A 17,401-nucleotide genomic window follows, 5' to 3' on the forward strand; every position below is an offset into this window, starting at 1 on the left:
CAGGTCTTAGTGTGTTCACTATGTCCTCAGTACTAAGGTCTTAGTGTGTTCACTATGTCATCAGTACTAAGGTCTTAGTGTGTTCACTATGTCCTCGGTACTAAGGTCTTAGTGTGTTCACTATGTCCTCTGTACTAAGGTCTTAGTGTGTTCACTATGTCCTCAGTACTAAGGTCTTAGTGTGTTCACTATGTCCTCAGTACTAAGGTCTTAGTGTGTTCACTATGTCCTCAGTACTAAGGTCTTAGTGTGTTCACTATGTCCTCAGTACTCAGGTCTTAGTGTGTTCACTATGTCCTCAGTACTAAGGTCTTAGTGTGTTCATTATGTCCTCAGTCAGTCTTAGTCAGTTTGACTAGCTCATCATTTCCAGAATGATGATGCAGTTCTCTATTCAGGGACTATGAGGAACTGATCCTGTCTGAGATAAACATTTACAAAGAACCAAGGACAGCCCTGGAGACTAGTCTGTCACTGGAGATCTCAGGGGAGATAAAGGGAACGTAGCATGGCACTGCTAATGCACCACAGATAACTAGCTAGCGGTTTCACGTGGACTTCTCGCTTACCCTGCAGCTCGTGGAAAGCCTCCTGGTGGTTGTTGGATATCTCCCTGGCCCCTTCTAACTCCAGGAGGAGCTGCAGCACCTGACTCCTCAACTCCTCCAGCTCCTGCTCCTCAGACAGAGGCTCCAGCTGCTCCCTCCTACCCTTCTCCTCCTCCTAGTGATATATACATTGTTATAAACTCGGGGGTTCGAGCCCTGAATGCTGATTGGTTGAAAGCCATGGTATATCAGACCGTATACTACGGGTATGACAAAACATTTATATTTACTGCTTTAATTACGTTGGTAACCAGTTTATAATAGCAATAAGGCACCTCTGGTGTATGTGATATACGGCCAATATATTACGGCTAAGGGCTGTTCGTTTCGCACGACGCAACGCGGAGTGCCTGGATACAGCTCTTAGCCGTGGTACCCTCTCGGGCCTTATTGGTTAATTAGATAGGTAAGAAGTAAGTAAGCCTTGTCTGAGCTAGAAAGGCCCATAGTTAGACAGGTACTTTGTTAATCCCTGAGGAGAAATGTCCTTTTAAAAAAGCAGCAGATTAAAAACAAGGGTAAAAGATATACATGAAATACATGAAATATACATTAAGATATAGATTAAAACAAGAGTAAAAATATATACAGTACAAGGCAAAAAACTGGACACAAAGTCAAGAGCCATAAAGTGTTATAAACATGCCAGATGATTATAAACCACCAAAATATAACATCAATGAATACCATCCTAAGACAGCATCAATAAATAAAATCGCTCCTCTACCTCCTCCTCCTTCATTTCCACCTCTACGTCCTCCTCCACCTCCTCTACCTCCACCTCCTCCTCCTTATTCTCCTTCTTCTCTACCTCCTCCTCCTCTACCTCCTCCTCCTCTACCTCCTCCTCCACCTCTACCTCCTCCTCCTCCTCCTCCTCTACCTCCTCTACCTCCTCCTCTACCTCATCCTTCTTCTCCTCCTCCTCTACCTCCTCACCTTCCTCCTCCTCTACCTCCTCCTCCGCATCTACGCCCTCCTCCTCCTCCTCCTTCTCTACCTCCTCCTCCTCCTTCTCCACCTCCTCCATCTCTACCTCCTCCTCCACCTCCTCCCCCTCCTCCTCTACCTCCTCCTCCTCCTTCTTCTCCTCCTTCACCTCCTCCCCCTCCTCCTCTACCTCCTTCTCCTTCTCCTTCTCCTTCTCCTCCTCCTCCTCCTCCTCCTCCTCCTCCTCCTCCTCCTCCTCCTCCTCCTCCTCCTCCTCCTCCTCCTCCTCCTCCTCCTCTGCCTCAACCTCCTCCTCCTCCTCTACTCCTCCTCTACCTCCTCCTCCTCCTCTACTCCTCTGCTACCTCCTCCTCCTCCTGATATCTGTCCATCATGTCCTTTTCGTTATTCTCCTCCAGCAGTCCTCTCTCCTTGGCGGTGATCTCGTTGTCCATATTGGGTCTCAGACTGGGGCTGCTATGTGGTTTCAGATCTTCACAGGGCTCATCTGAGAAGGAAAGAATACAGAATTATAGATGGTTCAAAACATATAGTCTACCATGGAAACACAACACCTCTTCAGACCACTCAGCTATAAATTCTCAAGTGCTTTTTATTTTAAGAGCCAGTTTCCCAGACACAGATTGGACTAAAAAGCACTTTGTATGAAGAATCTCCATTGTTTTTTAGTCAGGGAGTATCTACAGGCTTTATCTAATCTTGCTCCTGGAAACCAGCCCCAAGGCTATTATCTTATGTTTACTTTCATAAAAACTGCTTCAGAGATGTCTCTGGGCATGTGCAGCATACAAGAGCGCCATCTAGTGAAACTACTTATACAGTGCAACAGAAATCCATGGCTCAACGTCTGTTTTCACAGAGCATGTAGTTTGTTCATACTGACACAAATGGTATAATGCAGGAGGACAAATAACACAGTTTTTAATCAGTAATACATAATTTTAAAGTTTTTTCATCATTTGTAAATAACTATTTTACTAATCTTTACAAATGTGGGAGTTATGATTAATACCTGGTGAGCAAACTTTGCAAATTCCATAAAACGTTTATTACTGAACGTTATTGGAATGTGTTTTTTGTTAAGAATCTGGATGTAACATTGGTCAGGAAGAAATGTCATTATACAAGATAGAGCTCCAATGTAGTGCACTTAAAGCTCCAATGTAGTGCTCTTAGAGCTCCAATGTAGTGCACTTAGAGCTCCAATGTAGTGCACGTAGAGCTCCAATGTAGTGGACTTAGAGCTCCAATGTAGTGCTCTTAGAGCTCCAATGTAGTGCACTTAAAGCTCCAATGTAGTGCACTTAGAGCTCCAATGTAGTGCTCTTAGAGCTCCAATGTAGTGCACTTAGAGCTCCAATGTAGTGCACTTAAAGCTCCAATGTAGTGCTCTTAGAGCTCCAATGTAGTGCACTTAGAGCTCCAATGTAGTGCACGTAGAGCTCCAATGTAGTGGACTTAGAGCTCCAATGTAGTGCACTTAAAGCTCCAATGTAGTGCACTTAAAGCTCCAATGTAGTGCTCTTTGAGCTCCAATGTAGTGCTCTTAGAGCTCCAATGTAGTGCTCTTTGAGCTCCAATGTAGTGCACTGACATTTATTAAACAAGACAACAAGTCAAACTCTCAAACCTGCTTACAACTTTCTGAATACAAAGAACCAGCGGGATTTATAAATTCAGTCACATGGAATTAATTCACAAAGACACCCATCCATGTCAGCGTTGGAAACATTGTAGCCTAGCTAGCGAACATAGCTGAGAATTTCTCCCTCTCTCCAGAAGGTGGGGTTGAGTGAGCTACGGTCATGATTGTTTTGCTGCTCCTGAGACCCAAACATTGATCTTTTAATAAAAGCTCAGGTGATACAAGATAGCAAAACAGTGACATTCCCCCTTTTCTCTATGTAGTGGACCTTCTTTTCTTCCTGCTAAAAGAAAAACATGCATTGAGCTAGTGATATGCTACAGTCAAGACAGCGGAGGGAGGGAGGGAGGGAGGGAGGGAGGGAGGGAGGGAGGGAGGGAGGGAGGGAGGGAGGGAGGGTCAGCGTGTCTAAGAAGTGACAGTGAGTCACTGCTCAGCGATGTGCCTCAGTATCAAAACACCACACTGAAATAACACCCCGTTCACACACTGAAATAACTCCCCTCTGAAACTACTGTTCTGACTAGAGACACTGAAATGTGATAAAACACCACCAACTCACAACAGCTGTTCTTACCGTCAACATTGTTTCAGTGAGCTACTGAACTAAGACCAACTTGAGGCAAACCCAAACGCTTAGAAATGAACGCTACCATGTCAACGCATGGGGATTGTCCTTCGGGCAGCCTAGGATAGCCTATCAGGAAATAGGAATATTTATCATTACTACAGATTGACATTATCCCACACACACACACACACACACACACACACACACACACACACACACACACACACACACACACACACACACACACACACACACACACACACACACACACACACACAAACACACACACGCACGCACGCACGCACGCACGCACGCACGCACACACACACACACACACACACACACATACACACACAGTATTAAATCACTCCAATATTGAGAGAGAGAGAGAGAAAGAAAGAGAGAGAGTGGGAGAGAGAGAGGGAAAGAGAGAGAGACAGAGAGACAGAGAGAGAGCGAGAGAGAGAGACAGAGAGAGAGAGAGAGAGAGAGAGAGAGAGAGAGAGAGAGAGAGAGAGAGAGAGAGAGAGACAGAGAGACAGAGAGACAGAGAGACAGAGAGACAGAGAGACAGAGAGACAGAGAGAGAGAGAGGAGAACATTAACTAACAGATCTAGTTAATTGGTAGTGACGTTTACATGTTCTACAGTAGCCCAGAGGGCCCAATCTCACAGCTCAGGGGAAACATGTACCCCTCATGACATGTTCCCTATACCATCACAGTAAGTATAGAGCTATACTACATCCATATTCATGTGACTTCACCGGAAGGCTGAACAAAACAAATGCTACTCGTAATATTGTTCATGCATCTAAAAAGTCAGCTTTTTAGCTTGTTAGCTTATTAAGGCCTGCAAGGGTTTTGGTGCATGTGCGTTGGGTGAGAGTGTCTCATTAAAGTTTGATGCTGTTGTAATGAGTAAAAGAGGAAGGAGAGAGAGCGCATCAGTCATATCCTGTCCCACTGGTATCTAGCTAGCTAAAATACACTTGCTAAGTATTTATATATGAAACTAGGGCCAGGGATTCTATCCGATCACGTACAGTTAACGTCGGAAGTTTACATACACCTTAGACAAATACATTTAAACTCAGTTTTTCACAATTCCTGACATTTAATCCTAGTAAAAATTCCCTGTCTTAGGATCACCACTTTATTTTAAGAATGTGAAATGTCAGAATAATAGTTGAGAGAATGATTTATTTCAGCTTTTATTTATTTTATTTTGGCCCATTCCTCCTGACAGGGCTGGTGTAACTGAGTCAGGTTTGTAGGCCTCCTTGCTCGCACACGCTTTTTCAGTTCTGCCCACAAATTTTCCATAAGATTGAGGTCAGGGCTTTGTGATGGCCACTCCAATACCTCAACTGTGTTGTCCTTAAGCCACTTTGACACAACTTTGGAAGTATGCTTGGGGTCATTGTCCATTTGGAAGACCCATTTGTGACCAAGCTTTAACTTCCTGACTGATGCCTTGGGATGTTGCTTCAATATATCCACTTAATTTTCCTTCCTCATGATACAGTCAGGACTGATATTTTGTGAAGTGCACCAGTCACCCCTGCAGCAAAGCACCCCCACAACATGATGCTGCCACCCCCATGCTTCACGGTTGGGATGGTGTTCTTCGGCTTGCAAGCATCCCCCTTTTTCCTCCCAACATAACAATGGTCATTATGGCCAAACAGTTTCTATTTTTGTTTCATCAGACCAGAGGACATTTCTCTAAAAAGTACAAACTTTGTCCCCAGGCTACCCCTACCCCGGTCAACAGCACTGCACCCCCCACAGCTACTCGCCCAAGCCTTCCCCATTTCTCCTTCTCCCAAATCCAGTCAGCTGATGTTCTGAAAGAGCTGCAAAATCTGGACCCCTACAAATCAGCCGGGCTAGATAATCTGGAGCCTTTCTTTCTAAAATTATCTGTTGAAATTGTTGCCACCCCTATAACTAGCCTGTTCAACCTCTCTTTCGTGTCGTCTGAGATTCCCAAAGATTGGAAAGCAGCTGCGGTCATCCCCCTCTTCAAAGGGGGGGACACTCTTGACCCAAACTGCTACAAACCTATATCTATCCTACCCTGCCTTTCTAAGGTCTTCGAAAGCCAAGTCAACAAACAGATTACCGACCATTTTGAATCCCACCATACGTTCTCCGCTATGCAATCTTGTTTCAGAGCTGGTCATGGGTGCACCTCAGCCACGTTCAAGGTCCTAAACGATATCATAACCAGGACCTGCCGTCCCTCAGCCAGGACCTGCCGTCCCTCAGCCAGGACCTGCTGTCCCTCAGCCAGGATCTGCCGTCCCTCAGCCAGGATCCGCCGTCCCTCAGCCAGGACCCGTCGTCCCTCAGCCAGGATCCGCCGTCCCTCAGCCAGGATCCGCTGTCCCTCAGCCAGGATCCGCCGTCCCTCAGCCAGGATCCGCCGTCCCTCAGCCCGGAGCTGCCCCTTATCCCGGTGCTGCCCCTTATCCCGATGCTGCCCCTTAATTTAGGTGGGTTTAGTTGGAGGGTGGTCATTGGGAGGGGGATACGGAAGCGGGGAGTGACTATGGTGGTGTGGGGACAGCGTCCAGAGCCGGAGCCGCCACCGTGGACAGATGCCCACCCAAACCCTCCCCTTGAGGTTGAGTTTTGGGGGGGGGGGGGGGTAATGTCACGTTCCTGACCTTGTTTTCCTTTTGTATAGTTGTGTTTAGTGGGTCAGGACGTGAGCTGGGTGGGCAGTCTGTGCTGTTTGTTCTATGTTAAGTGTCAGGTTTAATTGACCTTGTATGGCTCTCAATCAGAGGCAGGTGTTTTACGTTTTCCTCTGATTGAGAACCATATATAGGGAGGTTGTTTCACATTGTTTGTTGTGGGTGGTTGTCTCCTGTGTCCGTATAATTTACCACACGGGACTGTATCGTTTGTTTGTAGTCGTGTACCTGTTCGTGCGTTCTTCGTTATATGTAAGTTCACATGTTTTAGGTCAGTCTACGTTCGTTTGTTGTTTTGTAATTTTCCAAGTGTTTTTCGTGTTCGTCTTTGACTTCAGTTAATAAATCATTATGTCAAATTACCACGCTGCATATTGGTCCTCTGATCCTTCTCGCCTCTCCTCGTCTGAGGAGGAGGACGAAGTAGACAATCGTGACAGCTCTTAAATACAAGTAAAACTAAATGCATGCTATTCAACCGATCTCTGCCTGCACTTGCCCGCCCGTCCATCACTACTCTGGACGGTTCTGACTTAGAATATGTGGACAACTACAAATACAAAGGTGTCTGGTTAGACTGTAAACTCTCCTTCTAGACTCACATCAAACATCTCCAATCCAAAGTTAAATCCATATACTACCCACCACTGCTACCTGTACGCTCTCGTTGGCTGGCTCTCGCTTCATACTCGTCGCCAAACCCACTGGCTCCAGGTCATCTACAAAACCCTGCTAGGTAAAGTCCCCCCTTATCTCAGCTCGCTGGTCACCATAGCAGCACCCACCTGTAGCACGCGCTCCAGCAGGTATATCTTTTTGGTCACCCCCAAAACCAACTCTTCCTTTGGCCGCCTCTCCTTCCAGTTCTCTGCTGCCATGACTGGAACGAACTACAAAAATCTCTGAAACTGGAAACACTTATCTCCCCCACTAGCTTTAAGCACCAGCTGTCAGAGCAGCTCATAGATTACTGCACCTGTACATAGCCCATCTATAATTTAGCCCAAACAACTACCTCTTTCCCTACTGTTTTTATTTCTTTATTTATTTTGCTCCTTTGCACCCCATTATTTCTATCTCTACTTTGCACATTCTTCCACTGCAAATCTACCATTCCAGTGTTTTACTTGCTATATTGTATTTACTTCGCCACCCTGGCCTTTTTTTTGCCTTCACCTCGCCTAATCTTAACTCACTTGCTCACATTGTATATAGACTTATTCTTCTACTGTATTATTGACTGTATGTCTGTTTTACTCCATGTGTTGTTGTATGTGTCGAACTGCTTTGCTTTATCTTGGCAAGGTCGCAGTTGTAAATGAGAACGCGTTCACAACTTGCCTACCTGTTTAAATAAAGGTGAAATAAAAAAAGAAATTTTTAATGAAAAAAAATGTTTCTCCAAAAAGCACGATCTTTGTCCCCATGTGCAGTTGCAAACCATAGTCTGGCTTTTTTATTGCGGTTTTGGAGCAGTGGCTTCTTCCTTGCTGAGCGGCCTTTCAGGTTATGTCGATATAGGACTCGTTTTACTGTAGATATAGATACTTTTGTACCAGTTTCCTCCAGTATCTTCACAAGGTCCTTTGCTGTTGTTCTGGGATTGATTTGCACTTTTCGCACCAAAGTACGTTCGTCTCTAGGAGACAGAACTCCTTCCTGAGCGGTATGACGGCTGCGTGGTCCCATGATGTTTATACTTGCGTACTATTGTTTGTACAGATGAACGTGGTACCTTCAGGCGTTTGGAAATTGCTCCCAAGGATGAACCAGACTTGTGGAGGTCTACAATTTTTTTCTGAGGTCTTGGCTGATTTCTTTTGATTTTCCCATGATGTCAAGCAGAGGCACTGAGTTTGAAGGTAGGCTTTGAAATACATCCACAGGTACACCTCCAATTGACTCAAATTATGTCAATTAGCCTGTCAGAATCTTATAAAGCCATGACATCATTTTCTGGAATTTTCCAAGCTGTTTAAAGGCACAGTCAACTTAGTGTATGTAAACGTCGGACCCACTGGAATTGTGATACAGTGAATTATAAGTGAAATAATCTGCCTGTAAACAATTGTTGGAAAAATGACTTGTGTCGTGCACAAAGTAGATGTCCTAACCGACTTGCCAAAACTATAGTTTGTTGACAAGAAATTGTGTGGAGTGGTTGAAAAACTAGTTTTAATGACTCCAACATAAGTGTATGTAAACTTCCGACTTCAACTGTATTTCGACAATGCGCTTCTTATTAAAGGTAATTTCAGATGGAGCCCACATATGCAGTGTTTATCGTGAATGGGGTTTCCGCAAACACGGGAACTTTACCTTTATTTAAATCTTGCATTGCGTACAAAGTGTGATGGGTTTGAATCCCGGATTATCTCTTACATCACATTAACGTCACAGCTAACTTCATTCAAACTGATCGTACGGTAAACCACACTACGTATTTAGTCTTCTGTTCACCATCTCTCATTTAGTTCCCATTGGGAATATACCACATTCAACTCCTACTATATCCTATCAGTAATCACGAACAGGCCGTTCCCCCCAGCAGTCTTCCTAACACAAAAATAAAGATGCGCGCAAACACACACACACACACACACACACACACACACACACACACACACACACACACACACACGAACACACACACACACACACACACACACACACACACACACACACACACACACAGACAGCATTCCCCCTCGACAGTCATCCGTACATGTAACCAATTACGTCACATCTCTCTTAAAAGCATACAGCACCTAAGGCATCAGCCAAACACTACAGTAGTTCACTCAGTCTAAGTAACAACACCTGAGACCACTCATAGCCATGCTAGATAAATTCATTTTAGCAACACAGTGTGGTGCATTTAGTCACACTAGGGGACACACACACACACACACACAAACACACACACGTCTGCATGCACACAGGAAATAGTACCGGTACTGAGACAATGTGCAGGGGTTACGAGGAAGTTGAGGTAAAATGTACATGTAGGTAGGGGTAAAAGTGACAAGGCAATCAGGATATATAATAAACAGAGTAGCAGCAGTGTATGTGAAGAGTGTGTGTGTGTGTGTGTGTGTGTGTGTGTGTGTGTGTGTGTGTGTGTGTGTGTGTGTGTGTGTGTGTGTGTGTGTGTGTGTGTGTGTGTGTGTGTGTGTGTGTGTGTGTGTGTGTGTGTGTGTGTACAGCTATATGTTTATAATGTGTTTCTGTGTATGTGCAGTATGTCATGGATACATCTTTGTGGCATCTATGCGTAGGATGATATTAATTATTCACACCGCCCCTGATCTGAAGCCTACTCTCTCCTCTTTCTCTCCACGCACACACACACACACACACACACACACACACACACACACACACACACACACACACACACACACACACACACACACACACACACACACACACACACACACACACACACACACACACACACACACACACACACACACACACACACACACAGTGACTGCTTTGAAGCTTTCTCTCTATCTCTCCCTCTCTCTCTCTCTCTCCCTCTCTCTCTCTGTGTCTCTCTCTCTCTGCTGTCTCTCTCTGATCTCTCTCTCTCTCTGGCTTTCTCTCTTTTCTTCTCTGCCAGCCTAACACTACAGGAGCAGGCTGCCACAGCAGTAGCACACAGTATAGAGAGAGATGGAGAGGAGAGAGTGAGAGAGAGAGAGATGGAGAAGAGAGAGTGAGAGAGAGAGAAAGAGAGAGAGAGAAAGAGAGAGAGAGAAAGCGAGAGATAGAGAGAGAGAGGGAGAGAGAGAGATTGAGGGAGAGAGAATGAGAGAGAGAGTGACAGCCCTCTCTTTCCTTTCTCTCTCCACTCTCCTCTCTCTCTCTCCTCGTTTTGCATCAAAACCACAGAGGAGAAAGGTGAAGTGATGCTCCAATGTCATCTCCATGGCGACTCCCCCCTGCCACCTCCACCACCATTAAGCCTAGTCTAGAGTGGATGGAATTATGCAATATTCAAATGCTGTTCATATGCTTTTTCCTGGATAAAAATGTTCCATCCTCATCTCGTCTCCCCTGAGTGGTGCCCAGGTGTGCTCGAGTCTTTGCCCCTGGTGAACAAACTGCGTCAACTGCAACAAGTTTCATCAGACCCATATTGTTCATTAGGTCAACATCATAGGAGAGGCAGATCACTTCAAACATAGAGGCTTCTCAGTTGAAACGGGGAGAGATGCTTCTCAGTTGAAACGGGTCGCCCCCAGGTGGTGAAGGTAGGAAACAACATCTCCTCTTCGCTGATCATCAACACCGGGGCTCCACAAGGGTGCGTGCTCAGCCCCCTCCTGTACTCCCTGTTCGCCCATGACTGTGTGGCCAAGCACACTTCCAACTCAATCGGTGGACCGCAGTGGAGAAGGTGGAAAGTTTCAAGATCCTCGACGTACACATCACTGACAAGCTGAAATGGTCCACCCACACAGACAGTGTGAATCAGAAGGCGCAACAGTGCCTCTTCAACCTCAGGAGGCTGAATAAATTGGGCTTAACACCTAAAACCCTCACAAACCTTTACAGATGCACAATATTGAGAGCATCCTTTCAGGCTGTATCACCGCCTGGTACGGCAACTGCACCACCCACAACCGCAAAGTTCTCCAGAGGGTGGTGTGGTCTGCCCAACACATTACCGGGGGTAAACTTCCCGCCCTCCTAGGCACCTACAGCACCCGATGTCACAGGAAGGCCAAAAAGATCATCAAGGACAACAACCACCCGAACCACTGACTGTTCACCCCGCTATCATCCAGATGGCGAGGTCAGTACAGGTGCATCAAAGCTGGGATAGAGAGACTGAAAAACAACTTCTATCTCAAGGCCATCAGACTGCTAACCAGCCATCACTAGCACATCCTAATAACATAGATTAGGAATCACTGGCCACTTTAAGGAAATGGAACACGAGCCTCTTTAATAATGTCTCCGTATCTTGCATTACTCATCTCATATGTATAAACTGTACTCTATACTATTCTACGGTATCTTAGTCACTTTAATTGAGTGTAAATATTGCATCACTCATCTCATGTGTACTGTATGTACTGTATTCTATACTATTCTACGCTATCTTAGTCACTTTAAATGAGTGTAAATATTGCATCACTCATCTCATATGTACTGTATACACTGTATTCTATACTATGCCACTGTGTGTTAGTCCAATGTGTCACGACCCCTCCTCTGCAGTGCAGGGGGTGGTTCCTCCTGCAGGCAGAGGAGGGTCGTTAGTGATTGGAGCCACCTGGGCTCAGGGTATTTAAACTGCTGCTTCACTAATCTCTCTCTCTCTCTCTCTGCTCCTCCAGGTATGATCCTGTTTGGTTTGTTCCTTTATAGTTTTCACTCAGTCATATTCACACACACAGATTCACTCATCCCTGCACTTTACATACACCTTACATTATGATACATCCACACCTCATTACTTTTTCTTAGTTTAAAGTTAATAGTTTGGTTCATAATAAAGAACATTTTTAATTGGCCTATACCTGTTGTTCGTGTCCCCACATTTTTGTCACAGGCTATGAGCCGGCCTGTGACAAATGTCACACTGAGATATATGTATATATATTCTTAATCCATTCATTACTTATATTTAGGTGTATTTTGGAGTATATGTTGTGAAACTGTTAGATATTACTTGTTAGATATTACTGCACTGTCGGAGCTAGAAGCACAAGCATTTCACTACACTCGCAATAACATCTGCTAAACACGTGTATGTGACCAAATTGATTTGATTTGAAAGAGAGCGAGAGAGAGAGAGAGAGAGAGAGAGAGAGAGAGAGAGAGAGAGAGAGAGAGAGAGAGAGAGAGAGAGAGAGAGAGAGAGAGAGAGAGAGACCCGAGAGAACGATAACTAATGTTACAGAGTCTTATGAGGTAATGTCATTGCCACTGCATTTATTATTCAAGTCACTCAAACCCCAGAGGAAAGAAAGATAGAGGGAAACAAAAGCCAAGCAGAGTGAGAGTTGGACAGATTTAATGAGTCGCTGTGTGATTTAAATGGAGAATCCGTGTCTGCTCTTTTACAGGGAAACTGGGAAAGTAGGTCAGAGAATAGAAATATTGCAGAATGGGCCTCATTATTTGAGGATGAATAAAAGTGTGTGTAGGGGTGTGTGTGTGTGTGTGTGTGCGTGCGTGCGTGCGTGTGTGTGTGTTGCTTGCGTGTATACGCAGCAACATCTCACGGTTTTACCAATTTCACTTCTGATTCTGCCTTTTATTCACGTTTTTCCAAACGTCAAATTTCAAAGTGTTTTTGATACCCTGGGTTGCTCCTCCTGCCCCGCATCCTTACGAATGATTAAAGGTTAAGGGTCAACTGTTAAGGTTTGGGAAAGGGTAAAAAACAAGAACGGATCCAGAGTCATGGGATTACACCCCCATACACATCAACCATCCACCACCCCCATACACATCAACCATCCACCACCCCCATACACATCAACCATCCACCACCCCCATACACATCAACCATCCACCACCCCCATACACATCAACCATCCACCACCCCCACCCCCATACACATCAACCATCCACCCCCCCATACACATCAACCATCCACCCCCCCCATACACATCAACCATCCACCACCCCCATACACATCAACAATCCACCACCCCCCATACACATCAACCATCCACCACCCCCCCATACACATCAACCATCCACCACCCCCATACACATCAACCATCCACCACCCCCATACACATCAACCATCCACCACCCCCATACACATCAACCATCCACCACCCCCATACACATCAACCATCCACCACCCCCATACACATCAACCATCCACCACCCCCATACACATCAAACATCCACCCCCCCATACACATCAACCATCCATCCCCCCCCATACACATCAACCATCCACCCCCCCCATACACATCAACCATCCACCACCCCCACCCCCATACACATCAACCATCCACCCCCCCATACACATCAACCATCCACCCCCCCCATACACATCAACCATCCACCCCCCCATACACATCAACCATCCACCACCCCCATACACATCAACCATCCACCACCCCATACACATCAACCATCCACCACCCCCATACACATCAACCATCCACCACCCCCATACACATCAACCATCAACCACCCCCATACACATCAACCATCCACCACCCCCATACACATCAACCATCCACCACCCCCATACACATCAACCATCCACCACCCCCCATACACATCAACCATCAACCACCCCCATACACATCAACCATCCACCACCCCCCATACACATCAAACATCCACCCCCCCATACACATCAACCATCCACCACCCCCATACACATCAACCATCCACCACCCCCATACACATCAACCATCCACCACCCCCATACACATCAACAATCCACCACCCCCCATACACATCAACCATCCACCACCCCCCATACACATCAACCATCCAACCCCCCATACACATCAACCATCCACCACCCCATACACATCAACCATCCACCACCCCCATACACATCAACCATCCACCACCCCCCATACACATCAACCATCCACCACCCCCATACACATCAACCATCCACCACCCCCATACACATCAACCATCCACCACCCCCATACACATCAACCATCCACCACCCCATACACATCAACCATCCACCACCCCATACACATCAACCATCCACCCCCCCCCATACACATCAACCATCCACCACCCCCATACACATCAACCATCCACCCCCCCCATACACATCAACCATCCACCACCCCCATACACATCAACCATCCACCACCCCCATACACATCAACCATCCACCCCCCCCATACACATCAACCATCCACCACCCCCATACACATCAACCATCCACCACCCCCCATACACATCAACCATCCATCCCCCCATACACATCAACCATCCACCACCCCATACACATCAACCATCCACCACCCCATACACATCAACCATCCACGCCCCCATACACATCAACCATCCACCACCCCCATAAACATCAACCATCCACCACCCCCATACACATCAACCATCCACCACCCCCATACACATCAACCATCCACCCCCCCCCCCATACACATCAACCATCCACCCCCCCATACACATCGGCCTAGCAAAACCCAAATGCTTACTTGATGTTATTAGTGCTCACTGTTGCCCCTAGTGGCCAGTTTTGAAGGCTTTTCCCGACGACCTCAGGAAATGGACAGACGTCTAATTTCAAAGTCAATCTTGAGCGATCTGGCTGTGTCTAAGTGCGTGTGTGTGTCTTTCTATTCATCTGATCTGCAGGGATGTGAAAAGCAGAGAGAACAAAGCAGAGATGTGAGAATATGAGAAATCAGCAGGTCCCAGTCACCATTCTCTAGCTCTACTTCCTTTAATTGTGAGGGAGTTAGGGAGTACCATTACATAAAAGCTGCCAAACATCTTAAATGAAGGACTGTAAAAGAAGAAAGAGAACGATACAGAGAGAGAGGGAGAGGGAGAGATAAAGAGAGAAAGAGAGAGAGAGAGAGAGAGCAAGAGAGAGAGAGAGAGAGAGAAAGAGATAAAGAGAGAGAGAAAGAGAGAGAAAAAGATAAAGAGAGATGGAGAGAGAGAGAGAGCAAGAGAGAGAGAGAGAGAGAGAAAGAGATAAAGAGAGATGGAGAGAGAGAGAGAGAGTGAAAGAGAGAGCGAGAGAAAGAGAGCGAGAGAGAAAGAGAAAGAGAGAGAGAAAGAGAGAGAGAGAGAGAGAGAGAAGGAGAGAGACAGAGAGAGAGAGAGGAGAGAGAGAGAGAGAGAGAGAGAGAGAGAGAGAGAGAGAGAGAGAGAGAGCAAGAGAGAGAGAGAAAGAGAGAAGGAGAGAGAGAGAGAAAGAGAGAGAGAGAGAGAAGGAGAGAGAGAATGACGAGTCTTAAGCACCATAGACGCCACATTGAATGTTGATCTGCCTTTCGTCTGCCGGTTGTCTGGTGTGCTGTGTTTTAAGGACCACCCTCTCGCTGGTGGATGTCTGACTACTGAATGATTCTACATGTAAAATCAGTTTGCACTCAATTTGCAAATTACGGCAAAGTCACTCTTTTCAGAGGTGCTAAGTACTCTCGGCTGGCAAACACTACTGGTGTGCCTGAGCCTTTAAATCAAAATCAAATCCAATTTTATTTTTCACTTGCTTCATAAACAACAGGTGTAGACGAACAGTGAAATGGTTACTTACGAGGCCCTTGACCAACAATACAGAGAGAAACAAAATAGAGAAATATTAGAAAAAGAATAACACTTAATAATAAAAATAACAACAAATACACGCGAGCCAGTTTTCCCCAACTAAGATGCCACCAACTTCCTGTGGTAGATATGTACATATAGGTAAGGATAGAGTGACTAAGCAACGGGATAGATAAACAGTAGCAGCAGCGCATGTGATGAATCAAAAAAAGTTACTGCAACAAACATTCAACGCAGATAGTCCGGGTAGTTATTTGGTTAACTATTTAACTAACTATTTAGCAGTCTTTTGGCTATTGTGTAGAAGCTGTTCAGGGTCCTGTTTGTTCCAAACTTGGTACATAGGTACCGGTTGCTGTGCGGTAGCAGAGAGAACATTATTTGTTGACGTGGGTGGCTGGAGTCTTTGACAATTTTTAGGGCCTTCCTCTGACACCGCCTGGTATGGAGGTCCTGGATGGCAGGGAGCTCAGCCCCAGTGATGTACTGGGCCGTACGCACTACCCTCTGTAGCGCCTTGCGGTCAGATGTCAAGCAGTTGCCCAAGCGGGGATGCAGCCAGTCAAAATGCTTTCAATTGTGCAGCTGTAGATCTTTTTGAGAATCTGACGGTCTGACAAGCCCTTAACCAACAGTGCAGTTCACATCGGCTACGGAGAACGTGATCATACAGTTACCCAGAACAGCTGGTGCTCTCATGTATGGTTCAGTGTTGCTTGTATCGAAGCGAGCATAGAAGCATAGAAGGCATTTTGCTCGTCTGGTAGGCTTGCGTCACTGGGCAGCTCATGACTAGGTTTCCCTTTGTAATCCGTGATAGTTTTTAGGCCCTGCCAAATCCGACGAGCGTCAGAGCCGGCATAGTAGGATTCAATCTTAGTCGTGTATTGACTCTTTGCCTGTTTGATGGCTCGTCAGAGGTCATAGCGTGATTTCTTATAAGCATCCAGATAAGTGTCCCTTTCCTTGAAAGCGGCAGCTCTAGCCTTTAGCTAGCAGATGTTGCCTGTAATCCATGGCTTCTGGTGGGGTATGTACGTATAGTCACTGTGGGGACAACGTCATCAATGCACGTAATAATTAAGCCTGTTACTGATACGCTAAACTCCTCAATGCCATCGGATGAATCCCGGAACATTTTCCAGTCTGTGCTAGTGAAACAGTCCCCTAGCTTACCATCCGCTTCATCAGAAGCTTTCGTATTAAACACATCACATTTCTGTTTACATTTTTGGATGTAAGCGGGAATCGGGAGGCTAGAGCTATGGCCAGATTTGCCAAATGGAGGGTGAGGGAGAGCTTTGTACGTTTATTACGTTTATGTGTGTGGCGTAAAGGTGATCCAGAGTTCTGTCACCTCTAGCTGCACAGGTGACATGCTGGTAGAAATGAGGTAAACGGATTTCAGTTTCCCTGCATTAAAATCACCGGCCACTAGGAGCATTATACAGCTGGTTGAGTCTGGTCTTACTGCCAGCATCGGTTTGTGGTGGTAAATAGACAGCTACGAAAAATATGGATGAAAACTCTCTTGGTAAATAGTGTGGTCTATAAATTGTCATGAGGTATTGTAACTCAGGTGAGTAGAACCTTGAGACTTCCTTTAATATTAGAGACCAGCTGTTGTTAACGAAGAGATACAAACCTCCCCCCTTGTGCTTACC

The 17,401-nt window shown here is 45.9% G+C and overlaps 1 protein-coding gene across 6 annotated transcripts in view; it reads right to left on the reverse strand.

Annotated features, from left to right (window-relative positions):
- The window catches only part of LOC129861988 (coiled-coil domain-containing protein 136-like), a 50,349-nt gene that overhangs the window by 19,897 nt on the left and 13,051 nt on the right, over positions 1–17,401 (reverse strand). For 5 of the 6 annotated variants that reach the window (XR_008760694.1, XM_055933243.1, XM_055933242.1 and 2 more), the window contains 2 exons: positions 1,904–2,046; positions 570–723 (listed from right to left, as the gene is read on the reverse strand). Coding sequence is in view for 5 of the 6 variants with exons in the window: in XM_055933243.1 (XP_055789218.1) it covers positions 570–723; positions 1,904–2,046 (297 nt within the window). In the remaining variant the exon portion in view is untranslated. Of the gene's footprint in view, positions 1–569; positions 724–1,903; positions 2,047–3,781; positions 3,902–17,401 lie in introns of all 6 variants that reach the window. The other variant, XM_055933245.1, reaches the window with a different exon arrangement.

This window comes from Salvelinus fontinalis, chromosome 9, assembly GCF_029448725.1.
Source record: "Salvelinus fontinalis isolate EN_2023a chromosome 9, ASM2944872v1, whole genome shotgun sequence".
NCBI lineage: Eukaryota > Metazoa > Chordata > Actinopteri > Salmoniformes > Salmonidae > Salvelinus > Salvelinus fontinalis.